Below are 21,967 nucleotides of genomic sequence, written 5' to 3' on the forward strand. Positions count from 1 at the left end.
GGCAGGGAAATAAATGAAGACTCATTTAAATTTTTTCTCTGACCAATCAGCTAACATTTTATCCAATCTACATCATCATTTGCATTCATGATCTTTCTCTATATATACAAATCTACTTTTTTACAAGCTGTAAACAATATAATTGCTTAACCCCATATACTTAAACATGTATTTCCTAACAGAAAGGCTATTATATAATTATAAATTATATATTTTTATATTATATTATATATATATATATATATATTTTTTTTTTTTTTTTTGGGTCCGGTTGTGGGGCCTGAACTCTGGGCCTGGGCGCTGTCCCTCAGTTCTTCAGCTCAAGGCTAGCACTCTACCACTTGAGCCACAGCGCCACTTCCGGCTTTTATTCTTTTTGCTTATGTGGTGCTGAGGAATCGAACCCAGGGCCTCATGCATGCAAGGCAAGCGCTCTACCACTGAGCCACTTCCCAGCCCTATATTATATATTTTTATATTATATAATTATATAATCATATAATTATAATAGTTATCAACATCAGCAAACTTAGCACTGATCTGCTTTCTAATTTCTGTTGCATATTCTCTCAAATGCCTAATAATGTCCCCAGGGAGCATTTCTGATGACACATCTCACTGATCAACATAGACAGTATTATTCCCTTGCACTTCCTTTTCTTTTAGTACAACCATCCTCCCCTGCAGACATCCCCCTGATATCTGGTTTCACTATGTGTTCTTGGATGGAATGCAGTTCAGGATTCTTCTGTAGTACAGGATGCATAGCTGCTGCTCGGGGTGTATGCTGGATAAGACACCAGATGCAGTCAATGTGATCTCATGAATACTCTGCATTCTGCTGTATTTCTCCAGAGAATTTTCGCTTCACTTAATTCATGTGTTTTGGCTCACACTATAAGCTGTTCAAATCTCATTTGAGTTCTTTTACCTTCTTGAGCTTTCTGGAATCTGCCCATACAAATAAAAGGGTTAGCAAGAGACTTCAGCAGTTAATGTACAGAATTTGGGGGCTGAGTTTTTTCTCTGGCTATCTCCATTCTAAGATCTTCCTTCTTTCTAGTGCTTTCATTCTCCTGAATTCAGTCTTCTACATCTTTAGGCCAGAAAAACTGAATTTTATATGAGAATCTTAACTGCTTCATGGATGCTGACTGCTAAAATTAGTAAAATTAGGAAATCTTAGTCCTCTTTCAGGTACTACTCTCTTCCAGAATTTAGGTACTGTCCATTGTTTTTAGGTTGTAGCTGTAAATTTTTTTCGTCCAGAGTTTATGGTCAACTGTCAAGGAAGCAGGTCTGACAGCTTAGCCAAATGCTGGTGACATTAATTTTGATCATGTGGTCAAAATATTGCTGAATTTTTTTCTTTCACTCACTTATTTTCCCTTTGTACCTAATAAACAAATAAAGTTTTACCTGATAGAATTAACATTTGCTGATGATTCTTTTGCCATTTTCTTGGAGGTACTAGGGTTTGAACTCAAAAGCTCTACTACCTGATTGTGCTCCTAGCCCTTTTTCCTTCAACTAATTTTCAGATAGGATCTTGCACTTTTGCCCAGGCTGGTCTTGAACTACAACACTCCTATTGAAGTCTTTCTCATAGCTGAAATTACAGACACACCCACTATGGCCCAGCTTATTTGTTAAGATGAGGTCTTGCTAATTTTTTGCCTGGGCTAGTCTTGAACTTTATTTTTCCCCCGGCCCCCGTGGGACCCCCCCCCCCCCCCGCCCTCTTTCTTGCCAGCCATGGGGCCTGAACTCTGGGCCTGGGCGCTGTCCCTCAGCTCTTCAATCAAGGCGAGTGCTCTACCACTTGAGCCACAACGCCATTTCCAGCCTTTTCTGCTTATGTAGTGCTGAAGGAATCAAACCAGGACCTCAAGACAAGCACTCTACCACTAAGCCACCTTCCCAGCCAATCTTTCTCTCTTAAGTAGCTGAGATTATATGAATATATCACCATACCTGGTCCTCACTGATGATTTTTGCTTGGGCCATCCTATACTATTAGTATTACAAAAATGGCCATTTTCCAAGTCAACATTTGCCAACTGACATTGGGCAGTAAGCAAATTCCTTTTCTCCCCTTCATCTGTCATCATATAGATGTGTTCGTTGAATTAGTTGTTTCTATGTAATTGTATTGTCCATTAAAATGCAGTTCATCTGTTTCAGCTAGCTCCCTCATCCTGGTTGATTCAGTCTTTTTTTTTTTTTTTTTTTTTTTTGCGGGTCCTGGGCTTGAAGTCAGGGACTGGGCTCTGTCCCTGAGCTTTTTCAGCTCAAGGCTAGCACTCTACCACTTGAGCCAGAGCTCAAGTGGAGATAAGAGTCTCACAGACTTCCCTTGCCAGGCTGGCTTCGAACTGCAATTCTCATATCTCAGCCTTCTGAATAGCTAGAATTACAAGCATGAGCCACCAGTGCTCAGCTTCAGTCTATTTTTTTTTTTTTATTCCGGTCGTGGGCCTGAACTCTGGGCCTGGGTGCTGTCCCTCAGCTCTTCAGCTCAAGGCTAGCGCTCTACTACTTGAGCCACAGCGCCACTTCCGGCTTTTTTCTTTCTGCTTATGTGGTGCTGAGGAATCGAACCCAGGACCTCATGCATGCAAGGCAAGCACTCTACCACTGAGCCACCTTCCCAGCCCAGTCTATTTTTTTTTAATGTAGATTAATGTCTCTCAAAGCCAAAAGTATACCAAGAAGGCATGCTCAGAGTTGTGCCACTCCTTTCACTCTATCTTGTACAGATGACCACTGTACTGTCATGTATCTAAGCCTTCTCCTATGTTTTTCTCAAAGACAAGAGATGTACATATTTTTAAAATTTCCTTTCTTATATGCTAGTTGCTAATGTATGTTCCAATATTTTTCACTTATAGTAATCTCTTAAAGACCTCCCTCTACCAGTTCACAGACACTGGATTTTTTTTTTTTTTCTTTTTGTCGGTTGTGGGCCTGAACTCTGGGCTTGGGCGCTGTCCCTCAGCTCTTCAACTCAAGGCGAGCACTCTACTGCTTGAGCCACAGAGCCAATTCCAGTTTTCTAGTGGTTTATTGGAGATCAGAGCCAATTCCAGTTTTCTAGTGGTTTATTGGAGATAAGAGTCTCACAGACTTTCATGCCCAGGCTGGCTTTGAACCATGATCCTCACAGATCTCAGCCTTCAGAGTAGCTAGGATTACAGGCGTGAGCCACTGGCGCCCAGCTTTGATTTTTTTTCTTTAGTCTTTCACAGCTACATAATAGCCTTTCTATTCATCACACTGATCTCCACAACTACAGAATTAAGCAGTTTCTGATATTTTACAATGATAAACAAAACAGCATTGAATAATTGTGTAAATATGTACTTTCACACTGGAAATGTGTTATCAGGGACCTGGGGTAAGTGTGAATATATACATAGCCCATATACTGCCAAGTCCCTCTGTATATTTGGCATATCATTTTGGAACTGCAGCACACCAGAGTGCCTGGTTTTACCATGCTTTTGTCAACTGAGTATATTGTCAAACTTTTTTGAGTTTTTGCCTCTCTTGACAAGAAAAAAATAGTATCTCAATGCAATTTTTTTTTCAACTCAGGGAATGGGTGTTGTTCTTAAACTTCGTTTGCTCAAGGCTAGCACTCTACCAATTGAGCCACAGCTCTACTTCCAGTCTTTTTTTTGGTAGTTTATTAGATATAAGAGGCTCATTGACTTTTCTGTTCTGGCTAACTTCAAACTGTATTGATACTCAGATCTCAGACCTAAGTAGCTAGGATTACAGGCATGAGCCACTTGTGCCTGGCTTTCAGTGTAATTTTCACATATATTCCTTTAAATGAAAGGAAACATCTTTGCTTATACTTGTATATTTTCTGTTCATATCTTTACCCAATTTTAGTAGATCAAAGTCTATTCACCTACAGTTCACAGATGAGAACATGAGTAGAATTTAGGAGGTGTCAGTGACTTTAGCTTGCAAAAAAATTACTTGAACTCAGGGCCTGGGCACTGTCACTGAGCAATACTTCTGTCTTTATTGTTTATGTGGTGCTGAGGAATCAAATCCAGGGCTTCATATATGCTAGGCAAGCACTCTACCCCTAAGCCATTCCCAGCCCTCTTTTTCTTTTTTAAAACTAATCTCTGATTGAATATTAACCTTTTTTTTTTTTTTTTTTGGTCAGTTGTGGAGCTTGAACTCTGAGTTCAACTCTGAGTGCCTGGGCACTACCCCTGAGCTCTTTTTGCTCAAGGCTGGTGTTCTACCACTTTGAACCACAGTGCCGTTTCCAGTTTTCTGGGGGTTAATTGGGAATAAGAGTCTGCCCAGGCTGGCTTTGAACTGTAATACTCTGATCTCAGTCTTTTGAAGAACTAGGATTACAGGCATGAGCCTCCAGCATTCAGCAAATTTAGCAATTAACTGCCAATAGAAATCAGATAATTTGATACTATTTTCCAGCTATAGACAATCTGAAATTGTTTTCACAAATCATCACATGAAATTAACACACTTGCTGGTACACTGCATTATAGTTTTCCTGTCTGTGAGTACTCTAGTGATAGAGCTAGAGATCTGTCAAATATTCTGCCACCTGAAAGTAGGATCTCCCACTGGGGACCGAGATATCTATGCTGCTTTCCAATATTTTCTGTCTGCAAAATTCCTTGTCAACATATACGGACACAGACTCTATAAATTCCTCTTTAGATTTTATAACACTCAATTTATTTCCATCACTATGACATCAAAGGTGAATTATGTATCAGAATCCTTTTTTATTTACTATAAGCCATATTAAAGATATTCACTAAGCCAATATGAATTCATGTGATTTTAACACAAAAAAGTTACTGTGAATAGGATTACAGATAAAAACTGTTTGCAAACTCCGATTGTCCTTGACTTATTTTTCCTAGGAAACAATGGATTTTAAAACATTCAAAAGAAAGCATCTTTTGTTAATCAGGATTCTCTAAAAGAAAGACGCCCAAATCAACTGATGCTCTAATCAGTACATATTTTGTTAAAGACCACCACACAATTGAATACTCTGAAACATTAGCCCTCATACTGAGGTTCTAAAAAATAAAATTCAATTCTAACTTGCTTGAGATTTAAATCATCTAATTATTTTACACACTGATAAGGAAGTTATACCTTACTATACTACAAATATGTTCTGTGTTGGTAACTAAATTTCAACACAATTGGTTTTCTCTGTAATCCTATGTACTATACTTTATACATTTACAAATAATATTCTGGTAAAAAGTTTACAGGTTTAGGGCTGTGATGTAGCTCAGTGGCAAAGCGCTTGCCTAACAAGTGCAACCTCCTGGGTTTGATCCCCAGTACCAAAAAAGAAAACCCAAAAGAAAAGAAAGAAAAAAGAAAAAGTCTGTAAGTTTTGGATTGGCTCAGCATTAAAACAGGTGAAGAACTTCTACCCTAGCCTCTCAACCAAAGATGGCAGCTTTAAGACCATTGGGGTTACAGATTAATAAACATTTCCTTGTGCCATGTCAGAACTCACTATGAATGAAATGAGTATTCCCACCACCTTATGCAGACAAATAAAGCCATAAAAACAGGTTGAGTTATTCAGTTGTTTGTAACTTTCCAAACTGCAAATTGACTGCCCTGCCCAGAAAGCCTTGAAGTAAGCCACTCACCACTCACCCACCACTCACCATCAGTGGAATGCACATGGGAGCTGCCAATCTGATCCACCAGCAACATGAAAACAAAGCCCAGGACAAGAGACACACCGATGTAGGCATGCAGCTTCGTGTGGTCGTGGCTGTGCTCATGTTCATGGACCACTGCTTTGTCTGATGCAAACACATTCTGCGATCCACTGGCTTGGTGGTGTTTCCCTAGAACAATGAGAAAAATGTCTTTAACAGTTTCCTGTAGAAGCTTCCATTCTGTTGTATCTTAGGCTCTACCTAGTTTGCTGTAAAAATATTCAATTTCTGTACTGTGAGCCAATCAAACTCCTTCAACTTAAAGTTTATGATGGAATAATTCCTGAGTGTCCTCTGTTACTGGCATATGGACATTTTGACTGCCTAGCATTCTCAAAACCTGGGACATGGAAACAAATCATTTTTGGGAGTATTAACATAGTTATAGATAAATTCTGAATCTTTCTTTTCATCTGAGAAAACAAAAATTATGCCAGTCTCCTCAGAATCTATCTTAGGTCATTTTTATGAGAACAAGCAAATGAAAAGCAGTAACAAAACAATGACAATCTAATGAACCTAATTTTATACATAGGTTGACAGAAAAAATTGCAAATAAAAATAGAATAAAGGGTGAACAAATGCAGCAATTGTACTTACTGGATACTAAATTGAAAATGAAGTATACAACTGGTAGATAGCGAGGAGAGAGAAAAACTGGCAGAGAGCAAGGGGAAGAGTGACCTTGTCCAAAAAGAAATATACTCTGGGGCTGGGAATGTGCTTAGTGATAGTGTGCCTAGTATGCATGAAGTTATGGGTTTGATTTCTCAGTACCACATAAAAACAGAAAAATCCAGAAGTGGTGCTGTGGCTCAAGTGGTACAGTGCTAGCCTTGAGCAAAAAGAGCTCAGGGAAAGCACCTAGGCCCTGAGTTCAAGTCCCAGTTCTAACCTACACACACAAATACACATATACATACACACACACACACAATTTAGCTTCAAAATCTATCAGTGGGAGGCTGGGTGCTGGCAGCTCTTACCTGTAATCTTAGCTACTCAGGAGTCTGAGATCTCAGGATCATGGTTCAAACTTAGCCTGAGTAGGAAAGTCCATGAGACTCTGATCTCCAAATAACCACCAGAAAATCGGAAATGGACCTGTTACTCAAGGCACCAGCCTTGAACAAAAAAGCTTAGTGACAGTGTGGCCAACCCCTGAGTTCAAGGCCCACAACCAACAAAACAAAGAAAGAAAAGTCCAAAGTCGCTAGCAGAAAAACAAAAAGGACAGAGCAGTTAAAGAGGTATATCCTTCAATCTACATTCAGTTCTAGGTATATCAAAATTGTTATGAGACCAAATTACAGTAAGAGACGCCTATCCTATTCTTCTAGTTTATATTCAGGTATTTGATACTTAAATGTTTCAGGGTTGGGAATATGGCTTAGTGGCAGAGTGCTTGCCTAGTATGCACGAAGCCCTGGGTTCGATTTCGCAGTACCACATAAACAGAAAAGGCCAGAAGTGGCACTGTGGCTCAAGTGGTAAAGTGCTAGCCTTGAGCAAAAGAAGCTCAGGGACATTGCTCAGGACCAGAGTTCAAGCCCCAGGACTGGCAATAAACAAACAAACAAATAAATGCTTCAAGGACAAAATCTTTATCTTTGTTATAGTTCATAGAAGAGGGTAACACAACCATTTCTAATTAAATTAAGCAGTTTGATTAAGGAGTTACAAAGTCTTTTTTTTTTTTTTGGGGGGGGGGGGGGGGACCTGGGCCCTGACCCTGAGCTTCTTTTTGCTCAAGGATAGTGCTCTAACACAAGAGCCACAGCACCACTTCCAGTTTTTCTCTGAGAAGTTTACTGGAGATAAGAGTCCTCATGGACTTTCCTGCCTGGGCTGGCTTTGAACCTAAATTCTCAGATCTCAGCCTTCTGAGTAGCAAGGATTACTGCCTTGAGCCACCAGCGCCGGTTTTGGTGTGCTTTTTTTGGTCCCCAAGGAGTTTTTCCTGTTTTAGGACTTCATACAAATAGGATCAGAAAATTCATTATATTATTTTGAGCAAGTCTTATTTGGCTTAGCACGTTGTTTTCAGATTCATTTATGCTCTGCAAATAAGAGCAGCCCATTTGTTTTTGTTGAGTAATGTTTTATTTTTTGGCTATAATACAATTTGCTAATCTATTCTAATTTTGACCTATCACAAATAAAGCGGTTATAAACTTTCAGGTCCAAGTCTTCATGTTGATACATTTTCTTTTCCCTCAGTTAAATACCTAGGAACAGAGTTAATAGTTTCTGTGTATATTACTCGACATGTTTTCCAAAGTGGTTATACCATTCATAGACCCAACAGCATTATGAGTTGCAGTTGCTCTACAGCATTGTCATTAAATACTGCCAAGGCTTTAAACTTCAACTACTTTTACATATATGATAATGTCATCTGCAAACAGGTAAGTAGAAATGTTTTCTTTCCTAGTTTGCTGAAAATCTTTTCATACATCAGCATTTAACTTTGTCAAATATTTTTCATGTACATGGATATGCAGGTATCTTTCTTACATAATGATTTAAACTCTTTTCAATAGGCATAGAAGGAGCTGGGAATGTGGCTTAGTGGCAGAGTGCTTGCCTAGCATGCATGAAGCCCTCAGTGTAGCTCAAGTGGTAGAGTGCTATCCTTGAGCAAAAACAGCTCAGGGACAGTGCCTAGGCCCTGAGTTCAAGTCCCAGGACTGGCAAAAAAAAGGGGAAGTAGGCCATAGCAGTATTGGCAAGCCTATTTTCAATTGACTTTACTTCCTCCACCCCCAGTTGTGGGACTTGAACTCAGGGGCTAGGTGCTGTCCCTGAGCTTTCTTGCTCAAGGCTAGTGCTCTACCACTTTGAGACATAGTGCCACTTTTGTTTTTCTGGCGGTTAACTGGAGATAAGAGTCTCACAGACTTTCCTACATGGGCTGCCTTTGAACCACAATACTCAGATCTCAGCCTTTTTTTTTTTAAATTTAAATGCCAGTCCTAGTGCTCTACTACTTGAGCCACATGTCCACTTCCTACTTTTTTGGTATTTACTCTCACAGATTTGCCTGCCTGGGCTAGCTTCAAACTGTGATCATCAGATCTCATCCTCCTGAGTAGCTAGGGCCACTGGCTCTTTTAAGGAACCAATTATTTTAAGGCACCTCCATATTGATTTCTATAGTGGTTGCACTAACTTAAATTTTCATGAGGAGTGTATAAGTGTTCCTTTACACACACACACACACACACACACACACACACTTCCCAATACTTGTTTTCTTTTCTTTTCTTTTTTTTGTGGGTCATGGGGCCTGAACTCTGGGCCTGGGTGCTGTCCCTGAGCTCTTCAGCTCAAGGCTAATGCTCTACCACTTGAGCCACAGCACCACTTCCGGCTTTTTCTGCTTATGTGGTACTGAGGAATCTAACCCAGGGCCTCATGCATGCAAGACAAGCACTCTACCACTGAGCCACCTTCCCAGCTCCAACACTTGTTTTCTTAATGAATGCCATTCTGACTGGGGTGAGATGGAATCTTAGTGTAGTTTTGACTTACTATGATGTTGAACATTTCTTCATGTATCTACTAGCCATTTGTATTTCTTCTCCTAAGAGAAGAAATTACCTAACAGCTATTTGTTAAATTTGCTTACCCACTTATTAATTATTTGTTCTTTCTAAGTTTTGTATTTTTTTGTATTTGTATATTCTAGATATTAATCCTTTACCTGTTGAATTTGATTTGAAGTATGTTTCTCTCTTTAGTTCAGAGAGCATAGTTAGATTATAAGACACCACATTCAGTTTATTTCATTGAGATGGAGTCTCATCTGCCAACACAGACCATTTTACCTCTTTCTGATTTAGATGCCACTTATTAAGTTATTGCCTAATTGCAAGGCCTTCCTTACGTAAAGCACAACAGAAAAAAAGACACAGATAACTTTTATTGCTAAGGAATCTGATAAGTGACATTCTTAAAGTGAAAATTAATGGATTATCTATACTAAACAATTCCTGATAACAGCAGGTTTTGACAATTAAATGTGTTATGAATACAACACATAGTATAAGTACATTTATATTTAGATTATGAGACAGATGAGCACTAAGGAGGCAACTTGCATTCATATTTAGGTCTCTGACCCAATAGTCTGCCTTCTTCAACATGCCAATTTAAAAAAAATCCAAAGAATTATGATGATTCCATTTTTTATTCTACAGCAAACAAGCAATGCAATGCTCAATAAACTAAGTTCTTATAATTATTTTCTATAGAAAATCTCTACACATTAAAGCTGATTATCATCTAATTTGTGATTTTTAAGAGGTATAATTATAGACGAGTATGTTAAATTCTTTTCACATTAATTAGTATTTAATAATGCATATTAAAGCATCTGAGAAAAATCTGTTAATTATTGTAATTACAAGGCTCACAGATGAGTGAAATCATAGGCTGTGGTAACATGCAAACAATCTCTTCACATGAAATATAGCAAAAGGTTGGTTTGACCTATAATGAAGAATTCACTGGTGTATTAAAATTCTGCTTTTGAAAAAGAATGGTGGAGATACCTAGTACTGACCAAGATGGAATGTGCTCATTTCATCCTCAATTACCCACAAATTACTACAACAAAACACATTTTTAAAAACCACTGGAGGACTACAGAGTAAAACTTGTGCAGGGTGCCACTGGCTCTCACCTGTAATCCTAGCTGCTTAGGAGGCTGAGATCTGGACAATCACAGCTCAAAGTCAGCCTGGGCAAAGTCCTTAGGAACCTATCTCAATTAACCACCAAAATGTCAGACTAGAGATGTGGCTCATGTGGAAGAATGCCTGCTACGAGCAAGAAATCTAAGACACAGTTCAAGACCCTACATTCAACCCCCCATTCCAATACCCCCGCCCCCAAAATTGCTACAAACAAGCACAGAAAAAAACTTCAAAGGAAACAGGAGTTACTGAGAGGTACTAGAGTAGAGGAACTGTACTACTTGTTTTCTTTTTTCTCCTTTTTTTTCTTTCCCCATGTTGTAGCCCAGTTACAGATCTGATTAGCAGCAAAACACAGGTGGTTAAAAAAAAAAAAGAAAAGGGGGCTGGGAAGGTGGCTCAGTGGTAAAGTGTTTGCCTTGCATGCCTGAGGCCCTGTGTTCGATTCCTCAGCACCACATAAGCAAAAAGAAAAAAGCCAGAAGTGGTGCTGTGGCTCAAGTGGTAGAGCACTATCTTGAGCTGAAGAGCTGAGGAACAGTGCCCAGGCAGGCCCAGAGTTCAGGCATCATGACCGGACCCCAAAAAACAAACAAACAAACAAAAAAAACTGTCACCACCACCGCCAACAACAACAAAACACTTTTTAGGCCAGAGCAGCTAGAAGAAGGAACTGTAGTGATATAGAAGGGAAATCTCGCTGTTCTGTGTTCTGTTCTGCTTTATTACCTTTACTTTGTCTGAGAGTAGCTGAAGCCACTAGCTCTGCAGTGGCAGCACAGAGAACAAAAACTCCTAGAGAAACCTTTCTGACCAGAGGACTGAGAATGGGGAGCCTAGGGTCCAAGTGTATAGGATACTGAGGAGGAAAGGATCAAGTGCTGAGTCAGGGATCCCTCTAATCCTGTGCACTAATGGCACAAATCCCAGGCTCATCCTTGTACTCTGCATGAACAGGAAACACTAAAAGGGGCAACACAAAAATCTTCAAAAATCAACTAAAACCAGAACTATCTCCCTAAAAAAGGCAAGACACAATTTGTAGTCCTAATCTAAATAGGTTAACTGTCTCCTCAAACAAACTAAATTATTCTCTAGAGGACTTGATGGGATCCAGAGTCTCCAATTATAATGTTCTAAATGTTTTAAGACATAACTCAAAATTACTCAACATACATAGGAAAAATTGAGCAATTAACAAAGGAAAAGACAATTACATCCAAAGATAACTGATACTGGAAAATCCGAGGACATCCAAAGCTATCCAGTTATAGCTAGTATGACTATAGAGGACAAACATCAAATGCATGGATGTCCTCAACAGAGAAACCAAAACAGTAAAAAGGAACCATGCAGAAATTTTACAACAGAGAAACATAGTATCTGAAGTAACAAATTCATGAGATTTATAGCAGAATGAAGGTAAGAGTTAAGAATCTTTCTCAGAGTTAGGGAGCATCAACTGAGATCAATAGCTTACAAGGCCTAAAAGATAATAGCTCTTGTAGACTCCTGGGTTAATAAACACAGCAATCAAAAGGCAAAAGATGGTTAAACTGGATTTTTTAAAAATTATCGAGTTATATGTTGTCTATAAGAAGTCCCCCTTTCAGTATAAGGAATAACACAGGTAGGCTAAAAGTGAAAGGATGGGAAAATCTATACTATGAAATACAGTGACACATCGATTGAAAGGAAACTAGATGGCTAAATTAAGCTAAAATAGACTTCACAACAAGGAACATTACCAGGAAAAATTATTATTACATAATAATTAAAATAGTCAACTCACCAAGAAGGAATAGCAATCCCAAATGTGTATATACTTAACCTGATAGAAATGGACGGAGGAATAGACAAATCCACAATCAAAAAGACTTCAATATTTCTATCTCATCAATGTATAGAATGAGCAGAAAATCAGCAAAGATCTAGAAGACCAATATTACTACAGTGATTGGTACCTAAACATCATGATACCGGGTATTAACAAAATGCATATGAAACATCTAACAAGATAAATCACATTCTACACCATTAAAGAACACTTAAACCAAGTGTAGCAGCTCATGCCTGTAATCTTATCTTCTTGAGGAGATTAAAAAAGTGAAGGACTGTAAAGTAATACAATTCCCATCTCAACTAAAAGATGGTCAGGGTGGTATGTACCTGTTATCCCAGCTAAATAAATAGAAGCATAAATAGAAGGATCATGTTCCTGGCAGATCTAGGCAAAAGTATAAGACCCTATTCAAAAATAATTAAGGTAAAAAAGGTCTGGAGATGTGGTTCAAGTGGCAGAGTACATGCTTAGCATGCAGAGAGTTTAACCCTTGTACCATGTACCAACCAACCAATCAACCAACTACAAACAAAACTTTAAAACTTGCAACTATTTAGGGCAGGATGTATGGTTCAAGTGGTAGAACACCTGCTTAGCAAGAGTTAGGCCCCAAATTCAAACTCCAGTCTGACCTCTGCAAAATAAAATTTCTAGGTATTCAAATCATACTAAGTATGTTCTCCAACCAAAATGAAATTAAACTAGAAATTGGTAACAAAAAGAAAAGAGGACATAGCCCAAATATTTAAAAATTAAGCAACAAACTTCTAAATAACATATAGAGTCCAGGAATATAGACTATTGGTAGAGCGCTTGTCTAGTATGTACAAGCCCTAGTTTAATCCTCAGTACCATGAACAAACAAACAAACAAACATAGGTAAAAAAGGAAGTTGCAAGAAAGTACAAAATACTTTGGACTCCATGAAACACAATGAAGCACAGAATGAAAATAAAAACATAGCACATTCTTTGAGAGACATAAACTTCCAAAGCTATTTGAAATAAACCATAGGTTTGTTAAAAGTTACCATTAGAAAAACCACAGACCAATATGCCTTATGAATAGAGAAGGAACACAAAAATCCTTAACAAACAGCTAACAAACTGTGTCCAACCATCTATATAATATAAAAATATATAAAGTATATGTAATAACTAAAGAGAGGAGGTATATTTGTCTAATCCAACATGTAAAAATCAATCACTGCAGACTGAATCATCCAAGGAAATTTAATATCCACTTAAGTTAAACACTCTCAGCAAAAAGCTTCCTTCATCTGAAAAGGGGAATCTGTAAACCACCCACAGCTAACATCAAGCTTAATCATGAAAGATTGAATGAGAGCAAGGAATACTTGCCTTCATTTATAATCAGCCTCACTCTATATGGTCCATGGAGGACAAAAAGGAAAGGAAAAAACAGGCAGATTTGAAAGGAAAGCATCCAGCTGCTGAAATTCACAGATCATGTGATTGTTATATAGCAAATCCAAAGAAATCTATTCAATAACCTATAATAAAATGAATTTAGTAAACTTCTATTTACTAAAATACTAAAAATGGAAAAATTTTGAAGTACTGTTTACTATTTCAATACAAATGTGAAATATTTAGGAACAAATATAATAAATAAAATTTGTGCACATACGCTAAAAATTTTAACACTAAGGTAAGGTAAATTTAGCACTAAGGTAAGAAATCAAAGATAACCTAAATAAATAGAGAAACATCTTTTTTTTTTTTTTTTTTTTTTTTGCGGGGGGAGGGGATTGGGGAGGGTCTGGTCATGGGCCTGAACTCTGGGCCTGGGCGCTGTCCCTCAGCTCTTCAGCTCAAGGCTAGTGCTCTACTACTAGTGCTCTACTGAGTCCCTGAGCTATTCTGCAAAAGTGAAGAATTAAGAGCACAAAATGCTCTACCTCTTCGAGCCACAGCCCTGCTTCTAGTTTTCAGGTAATTGGAGATAAGTCTCCCATGAGTATAAGCATCCAGCTGGAAAACTTTATTTTTTAAGAAATGTTGACTCTATCTCAAATTAATAAATCCAACTTAGTCTCAAACAGAATCCCAGTACAAGCCAGGCATGATGACTCATACAAATCAGTAATACCAGCATTTGGGAGGCTGATGCAAGATGAGCTTGAGTTCAAAACCATCTTGGGCTATAGCAAGATCCTGTCTCAAAGTAAGTCCCCATCCGCCCCCCCCCCAAAAAAAAAAAAACACTCCAGCCAGGTTCTGGTGGATCATGCCTGTAATGCTAGCTACTCAAGAGGATGAGATCTGAGAATCACGGTTCAAAGCCAGTCTGGGCAGGAAAGTCCCTGAGACTCTTATCTCCAGAAAAGAAGCACAGAGAAGTAGCACTGTGGCTCAAAGTGGTAGAAAATTAGCCGTGTGTGTGTGTGTGTGTGTGTGTGTGTGTGTGTGTGTGTGTGTGTGTGTGCATGCATGCGTGCACACGCACGCGTGCATGCACACAAGTACTAGGGACTGAACTCAAGAGTCTTGTACTCTTGCTAAGCTTTCTTGCTCATGACTAGGACTCTACTACTGGAGGCACACCTCTAGCTTGGCTTTTTACTATTATTTGGAAATGGAATCTTTTTGACTTTTTTGTCTAGGCTAACTCTACAGTTTTCAGCTTTTTGAGTAGTTAGGATTTTCTCTCTACTACTAACGACATGTTCAATGTCAAAAATGTCAAAAGCTATTTCTTCTTTTGCCTGTGGTGGCTCATTACTGTACTCTAAATACAAAGAGGACAGTCAAGAAGATTTCAAGTTTGAGGCTACCGTGGGCTACTTAGTGAGTTTAAAGACAGTCTAGGTACATAGTGACACTATGTCTCAAAAAATACAAGAACTCTTTTCAAGGTAGAAAAAAAAAATACATTCTCCTGCCAAACCTCCAAGTCAGTAACATATCTCATATAAGGCTCTTCTCTTTCTCACCTTCCAGGATATCTTCATAAAGTGCATGCACTCCTTCAGGCACGATGACTGCCAGCGCAGTGCCACAGAGAAGGCCAGCACCCAAAACGGTCACCAGCTTCAGTCGCTCCTACAAAGAAACAAAAGAAACCCTGAAAAGACTAACCAATGAATGGGGAACAGTTTCTGAAGCAGTAAACATGAAAAATGGCCAGCCTCACAATTAACTAATATCATACAGGCTGCATGGGAAGCTGAGGCAGGATCATCTGGGCCCAGAGACTCAAGACCAGTCTAGGTAACCTATCAATACCACTGTCTTAAGAAAAATAAAGAGTAGATTAACAATGATGTAGATTGACATCTGCTATCTATGAAAGGGAAAGATGACTAGCTTTGCCTTGCCCTGGAAAGAATGTGAACTGCTACAACTTATCTGGTGAACAATTTGTAATTTAGACTTAATACTCAAAAAGCATGAATTCTTGCTGGGCACTGATGGTTCATGCCTGGTTTCCTAGCTACTCAGGAGGCTGAGATCTGAGGATCCCAGCTCAAAGCCAGCCAGAGCAATAAAGTCTCTTATCTCCAGTTAACTACCAGAAAATCAGATATGGGCTGTGGCTCAAGTGGTACAGTGCCTGCCTTGAGCTGAAGAGTGGGGGGGCAGTGCCCAGGCCCAGAGTTCAAGACCCATGACCGCCCCCCAAAAAAGCGTGAATTCTTGTTCAACTTTCCCTTTCTTCTCCTTTCCCTTCACATTTCTCATTTCTTCCATGTAAAATAAAAAATAAATTCTCTAATCTAGAAATTTTACTTCTAGAAATTTATCCTAAAAAAGAATTAAGCAGAGATGACCATGGCACTTACTATGAGTGCAAACCTAATTCATCTAATGTCTAAGAGAGGAGACTATTTAAATAAATGGTACTACTTCATCACAGAACCACAGCACTTAGCCATGAAAGTTATCATATAGCATAACCTCTACTCATGGATATGCTCATGCTGCACTACTGTGAGGAAAACCTGATAAAACAATATATATTCATAATCACATAGCTATAAAAGTATGCACAAAGCAGAACACACTTGACTTCATAAACTATAAACATATAATATGCAGTAGAGTTATAATATTTAATTAACAAAACACTTACAGTTTATCTACAATGAATGTGTTACTTCTACAATGAAAAAATGCAGTTAGATGTTAATACTAGCCGGTTGTGGTGGCAAACACCTGTAAACAGGAGGCAGAGGCAAAAAGAATTCTGAGCCGAGCGCCGGTGGCTCACGCCTGTAATCCTAGCTACTCAAGAGGCTGAGATCTGAGGATCTCGGTTCAAAGCCAGCCCGAGCAGGAGAGACCGTGAGACTCCCATCTCCAATAAACCACTAGAAAACCGGAAGTGGTGCTGTAGCTCAAGTGGTAGAGTGCTCGCCTTGAGCTGAAGAGCTGAGGGACAGTGCCCAGGCCCAGAGTTCAAGCCCCACGACCACCAAAAAAAAAAAAAAATTCTGGTTGAACGCCAGCCCAAAGTCAGCAAGGGACCAAGCACTGTATCAGAATGTGTGGTGTGTGTGCATGTGCACACGCACGTGAGCCATTCCTGGGGCTTGAACTCAAGGCCTGGGCACTGTCCTTGAACGTCCTTTGCTCAAGGCTAGCAGTGAGCCACAGCAACAATTCAGGCTTTTTCTGTTTATGTGGTACTGAGGAATCGAACCTAGGACTTCATATGTATTAGGCAAGCACTCTATCACAAAGCCACATTCCCAGCCCACCAGAATTTATTTATTTATTTTTAAAGCAATAGTATCTATGACCCAGCCATACCACTCCAGGCATCTACCCAGAATTTCACTATCCAGGATACCATAAGGAGGACACTTGCACATTCACATTCATTGCTGCACTATTCATAACAGCCAAGTTGTGGAAACAGCCCAGATGGCCTACATTAGATGAGTGAATCTAAAAGATGTGGTACTTATACACAATGGAATTTTACAGTAATTAGAAATAATAATATTGTCATTTGCAGGGAAACTGATGGACCTAGAACAAATCACGTAAAATGAGGTAAGCCACACTCAGAAAGACAAATGGTGCATGTTTTCTCTCATATGCAGAAACTAGAAGTAAAATACACTGGGATATGATAAATTATACAGAACTCCAGACATTCACACAGTGAGACGAAAAGAGGATACACCTAGGGGAGGAACACAAAGGCACAATGCCTATGTGCCCCTGATCATATAGAATAACATTTATCAAAATGAACTCCAGGAAATGGAAACAAGAGATTTTTGTTCATTTGTTCTTTTTCTTTTCTTTCTTTCTTTTTTTTTTGGCCAGTCCTGCAGCTTGATCTCTGGGCCTGGACACTATTCCTGAGTATCTTTTGCTCAAGACTAGCACACTATCACTTGAACGACAGCGCCGCTGCCAGCTTTTTCTGCGATTAACTGGAGATAAAGAGTCTCATGGACTTTTTGCCCTGGCTTCAAACTACAATCATAAGTAGCTAGAATTACTGGCACAAGCCACTGGTGCCAGGCTTTTCTTTTCATCTTGTTTATTCGCTGTCTTTGGGAGGGGGGAGGGAGCACAGAAATTGAGGAACAAGGGACGAACAAATGTAGCAGTGGTACTCACTAGACACTATGCTGAAAATGAGCTACACAACGTGTGTGGGGACGGGAGGGAAAAACTAGGAGCAGACAAAGGAAGTGATGACATCGTTCAAAAAGAAATGTACTCAATACCTGACTTATGAAACTAATCCCTCTGTGCATGCTCTTTATAATAACAATAAAAAATTTAAGCAATAGTAAAATTATTCTATCGGTTGGATGTACATATCACTCAATGTGGAAGAAATAGTTGTACTGTCAAAGCTCATAGACCTTTATAAACCATAAAATAACTTTGTGAAGGTTAAAATGTTTGACTTTAACTAAGTATCACTATCCCACAATACTGTGAAATTTGTGAAAAGTATGTAATCACTTAATCTCAATTTAAAAAATTAATTAAGAAAAGAAATAATGGGGGCTGGATAGGTGGTTCAAGTGTAAAGCACCTGCCTGTCTAGCAAGTATGAAGCCCTGAGTTAAAACCCCACTACTGCCAAAAGATTATTAAGAAAAAAAAAAAAGAACAGTGATAATAGTTTCTGTTTTCCTTTTTTAGTGTCCATACTTAATGCAATTAAAGGTAGGAAATCCTGTGTCAATTTTCTGCAATTTCAAAATTAATAATGATTTGTGAAATTCAAAAACCTAGAAAACTCTAAAAGCGAACCCCAGGTTATAATGCCATTAAAAACTCAGAAACAAAGCTTCTGAGTGTGTAGGAAGAGATAGATAATCAAGGCAAACAAATACATCATCTAACTTTAACATTTTTTTTCCTTCAAAAAAGTCAGCATGACATAAAATTACTGTATTATGTTCTCAATTCAGCTTGAAGTTTAGTACATCAAATGAAGTTCAACTTCCACTGTATTTACTGTGTGTCTGTTTTCTCCAAAACTGTGTTGTATGTGTGTTTTGTATGTGTTTACCTATGCCCATACTGGGGCTTCAAACTCAGGGCCTTATGCTTCCTCAGCTTTCTCCCTCAAGGCTGGCATTCTACCACTTAGCCACAACTCCACTTTCAGCTGTTTGCTGGTTAACCAGAAATAAGAGTCTCATAGATTTTCCTGCTTGGGCTGCTTCAAATAGGGATTATCAGATCTCAACTTTCTGAGTAGGTAGGAGCTACGAGCCTCCAGTGCCTGGCTGACAATTTTTTTTTCATTTTTTATTGCTTAGTTTTCAGTTTATAAGGTAGTATCTGGCACATAAAAGATTTCCCTAAGCACTTAAAGAAAGAATAAAGGGGCTGGAGGTATGACTCAGGTGATAGAGCAACCACAAAGCAAGCAAACCAAGTGAGCATGAGGCCCTGAGTCTAAACTCAGCACCAAGAAAAAAAAGAAAAAAAAATACTGAATTAAAACTCAATATCTCAGAAGACAGTGAAGATGTAGGAGCTGCCACTTCTGGGCCTGATATTAACAGATTTATGAACAAAGTGGAGACAGTCCTAACATAGTCCTCATAAGTATAATTATATCAAGATTTTTTTAGTTGATTCCAAACTTACGGTTTGGCCCATGGTGTATATATATGTTCAGGAAAAAAACATAATCAGATACACCAGGAAATGTAAAGCAATTGTCACTGGTCTCATTACTATACATATCTTCCATGACATCTATTTTTACTGGCAAAATATGCTCAGTTTCAATCTGCAGCACAGCAATACAAAAATGGCTCTATAAAAGTTATCACCTTGATATATGTCTGAACCGTCTTGATGGTGACCAACACATCTAATGAAATGAAGTGCCACAAATCAAAAAAAAAAAAAGTCATCACTACCATGGGTTGCATTTTCAATTTTTATTTGAAAACAAACATCTGAACCACCTAAATCATTTCTGACTCAGTCTAATTCATCCCAGCCTACAGATGGGGCTCCGGTATGTGTGTGGCTATGTTCCTTCACACACTTCCCCACTTGAGACTCAATCTCAAATTACGTCTCTGTTTATCAAAGGTAACAAAATGCTGACAGCTTCTCTCCTTTGCTTATGGTAAATCACTAAAAGGGTACATATAAATGAAAGACTACAAATTCCAAGTGTAGTTCAAGATGGAAGGAGAGTTCCCCAAGCCACAGTTTCTGTCAGAATAATGATATATTTCCTCAAGAGAGGCATAAACTGTGCAGCGCCATTGGTTTTATGTTACTTCATTTTAGAACTTCACAGTTCTAGCTGACTGAGCCAAAGTACCGACCAGCTGGATTAATTAAAACAACAGCTTGTACTCAGTGCCATTAACTGTCAGCACAAAGTTTTGAAGACAGTCTAACTGTAATGGCAGATATCAAGGTAGTTAAAATAGTTTTTCTTTTCCTGTTCAGAGAAATACTCAACAAATTATTTGGTCCAACTGAATATAGTAAATAATGTTAAAAGCTTTCTTTCTTTCTTTTTTTTTTTTTTGGTGCCAGTCCTAGGGCTTGAACACTGGGCTGGGCGCTGTCCTTGAGCTTTTGTGCTCAAGGCTGGCACTCTACCACTTGAGCCACACTCTCCCTTTTTTATTGTTGTTATTGTTGTTTAATTGGAGAGAAGAGTCTCATAAATTTTTCTGTCCTTAAAAAAAAAAATTCCTTGGAAGTGGCGTTGTGGCTTAAGTGGTAGAGCACTAGCCTTGAGCTGAAGAGTTGAGGGACAGCACCCAGGCCCAGAGTTCAGGTCCCATGACCTGACCTCCCCCCCCAAAAAATCCTAAATATTACTCCATCTATACTCCATAATAAATTGTACATTTATTATAGATGTAATAGGATATAATAACATTAAATATAAAAAAACAAAAAAATAACTTTTCTGTCCTTGAACCCTGATCCTCAGGTCTCAGCCTCCAGAGTACCTAGGATTATAGGCATACTATATTATATAACATATAATATATATAATAACATATTTTATATATAAGCACTGGGCTTAAAAGCTTTTATATAGAAAACAGCTTTTCTCGGAAGTGGCGCTGTAGCTCAAGTAGTAGAGCACTCGCCTTGAGCTGAAGAGCTGAGGGACAGCGCCCAGGCCCAGAGTTCAAGCCCCACGACTGACAAAAAAAAAAAAAAATAGAAAACAGCTTTTCTCAATCCTTGTACTCATGCCCATTTTAGTATTTAAAGCATCAACTACAGTTTAAAAAAAAATCAGAGATGTATATCTTACTGAAAGGCCAATTCCTTTAAAGTCCTAAGAAAAGATAGATATACCATCAGCTATGGAATAACTCTTGTTAAGGTAATGAAGATTTTTCCACATGCTTAAAAACCTTCAAGAAGATATTTTCTAATATTAATCTAGTTACTACATTTGCTATGAAATGTTAGTAACAAATGAAGAAAACTCAGGTCTGAACTTTGTTCTTCAAGTCCTAACTAGAAGAAAAAAACCCATGCTTCCTGGCTCTAAATAGCAACTGTGTCATGCTAGGCAAGTCTTAGACTTCCAGACCTCCTCTGTAGGAAGGTGCTCCAATCAGGATTACTGCACAGCAATATGATATTAGCACCTTCAGTGCAGAGTAAATTACTCGCTTTAACATCGTCAGCTGTAAGTGCAAAGACCTTTAAGCACCTCGGCAGAAAAGGCAAACAAATACACCCAGACACCTAGGTCACAGTGCCCTTAGCAACGTTTCCAGCCATTAGGCCAGTGACAGAACACTGTTTTCTAAACATAAAAAATAAAAAATAGGTATGGCTTGCCTAACATACAAGAGGCCCTCGATTTAATCCCCAGTACCACAAAAGAAAAAGAAAAAAAGCATAAATGGGAATCTCATTATAAGATTATTTTGCCGGGCATCAGTGGTTTATGCCTGTAATCCTAGCTACTCAGGAGGCTGAGATGAAGATTACGGTTCAAAGCCAACCCCAGGGAGGAAAGTCCATGAGACTCTCTATTTTTTCTGTTGGTCATGGGGCTTGAACTCTGCGTCTGGGCACTGTCCCTCAGCTTTTCAGCTCAAGGCTAGCACTCTACCATTTGAGCCACAGTACCACTTCTGGTTTTCTGGTGGTTAACTGGAGATAAGAGTCTCATGGATATTTCCTGGCTTTGAACCACAATCGTCATATCTCAGCTTC

At 38.7% G+C, this 21,967-nt stretch overlaps 1 protein-coding gene across 2 annotated transcripts in view; it reads right to left on the reverse strand.

Moving 5' to 3' along the window:
- Positions 1–21,967, reverse strand: part of Slc39a9 (solute carrier family 39 member 9) — a 46,507-nt gene that overhangs the window by 14,048 nt on the left and 10,492 nt on the right. For both annotated transcript variants that reach the window (XR_006149420.1, XM_042692454.1), the window contains exons 2-3: positions 15,253–15,361; positions 5,697–5,882 (exon numbers count right to left, since the gene is read on the reverse strand). Coding sequence is in view for 1 of the 2 variants with exons in the window: in XM_042692454.1 (XP_042548388.1) it covers positions 5,697–5,882; positions 15,253–15,361 (295 nt within the window). In the remaining variant the exon portion in view is untranslated. The remainder of the gene's footprint in view (positions 1–5,696; positions 5,883–15,252; positions 15,362–21,967) is intronic.

The sequence above is a fragment of the Dipodomys spectabilis genome, unplaced genomic scaffold, assembly GCF_019054845.1.
Source record: "Dipodomys spectabilis isolate Male_0828 unplaced genomic scaffold, ASM1905484v1 ptg000157l, whole genome shotgun sequence".
NCBI classification, from domain to species: domain Eukaryota; kingdom Metazoa; phylum Chordata; class Mammalia; order Rodentia; family Heteromyidae; genus Dipodomys; species Dipodomys spectabilis.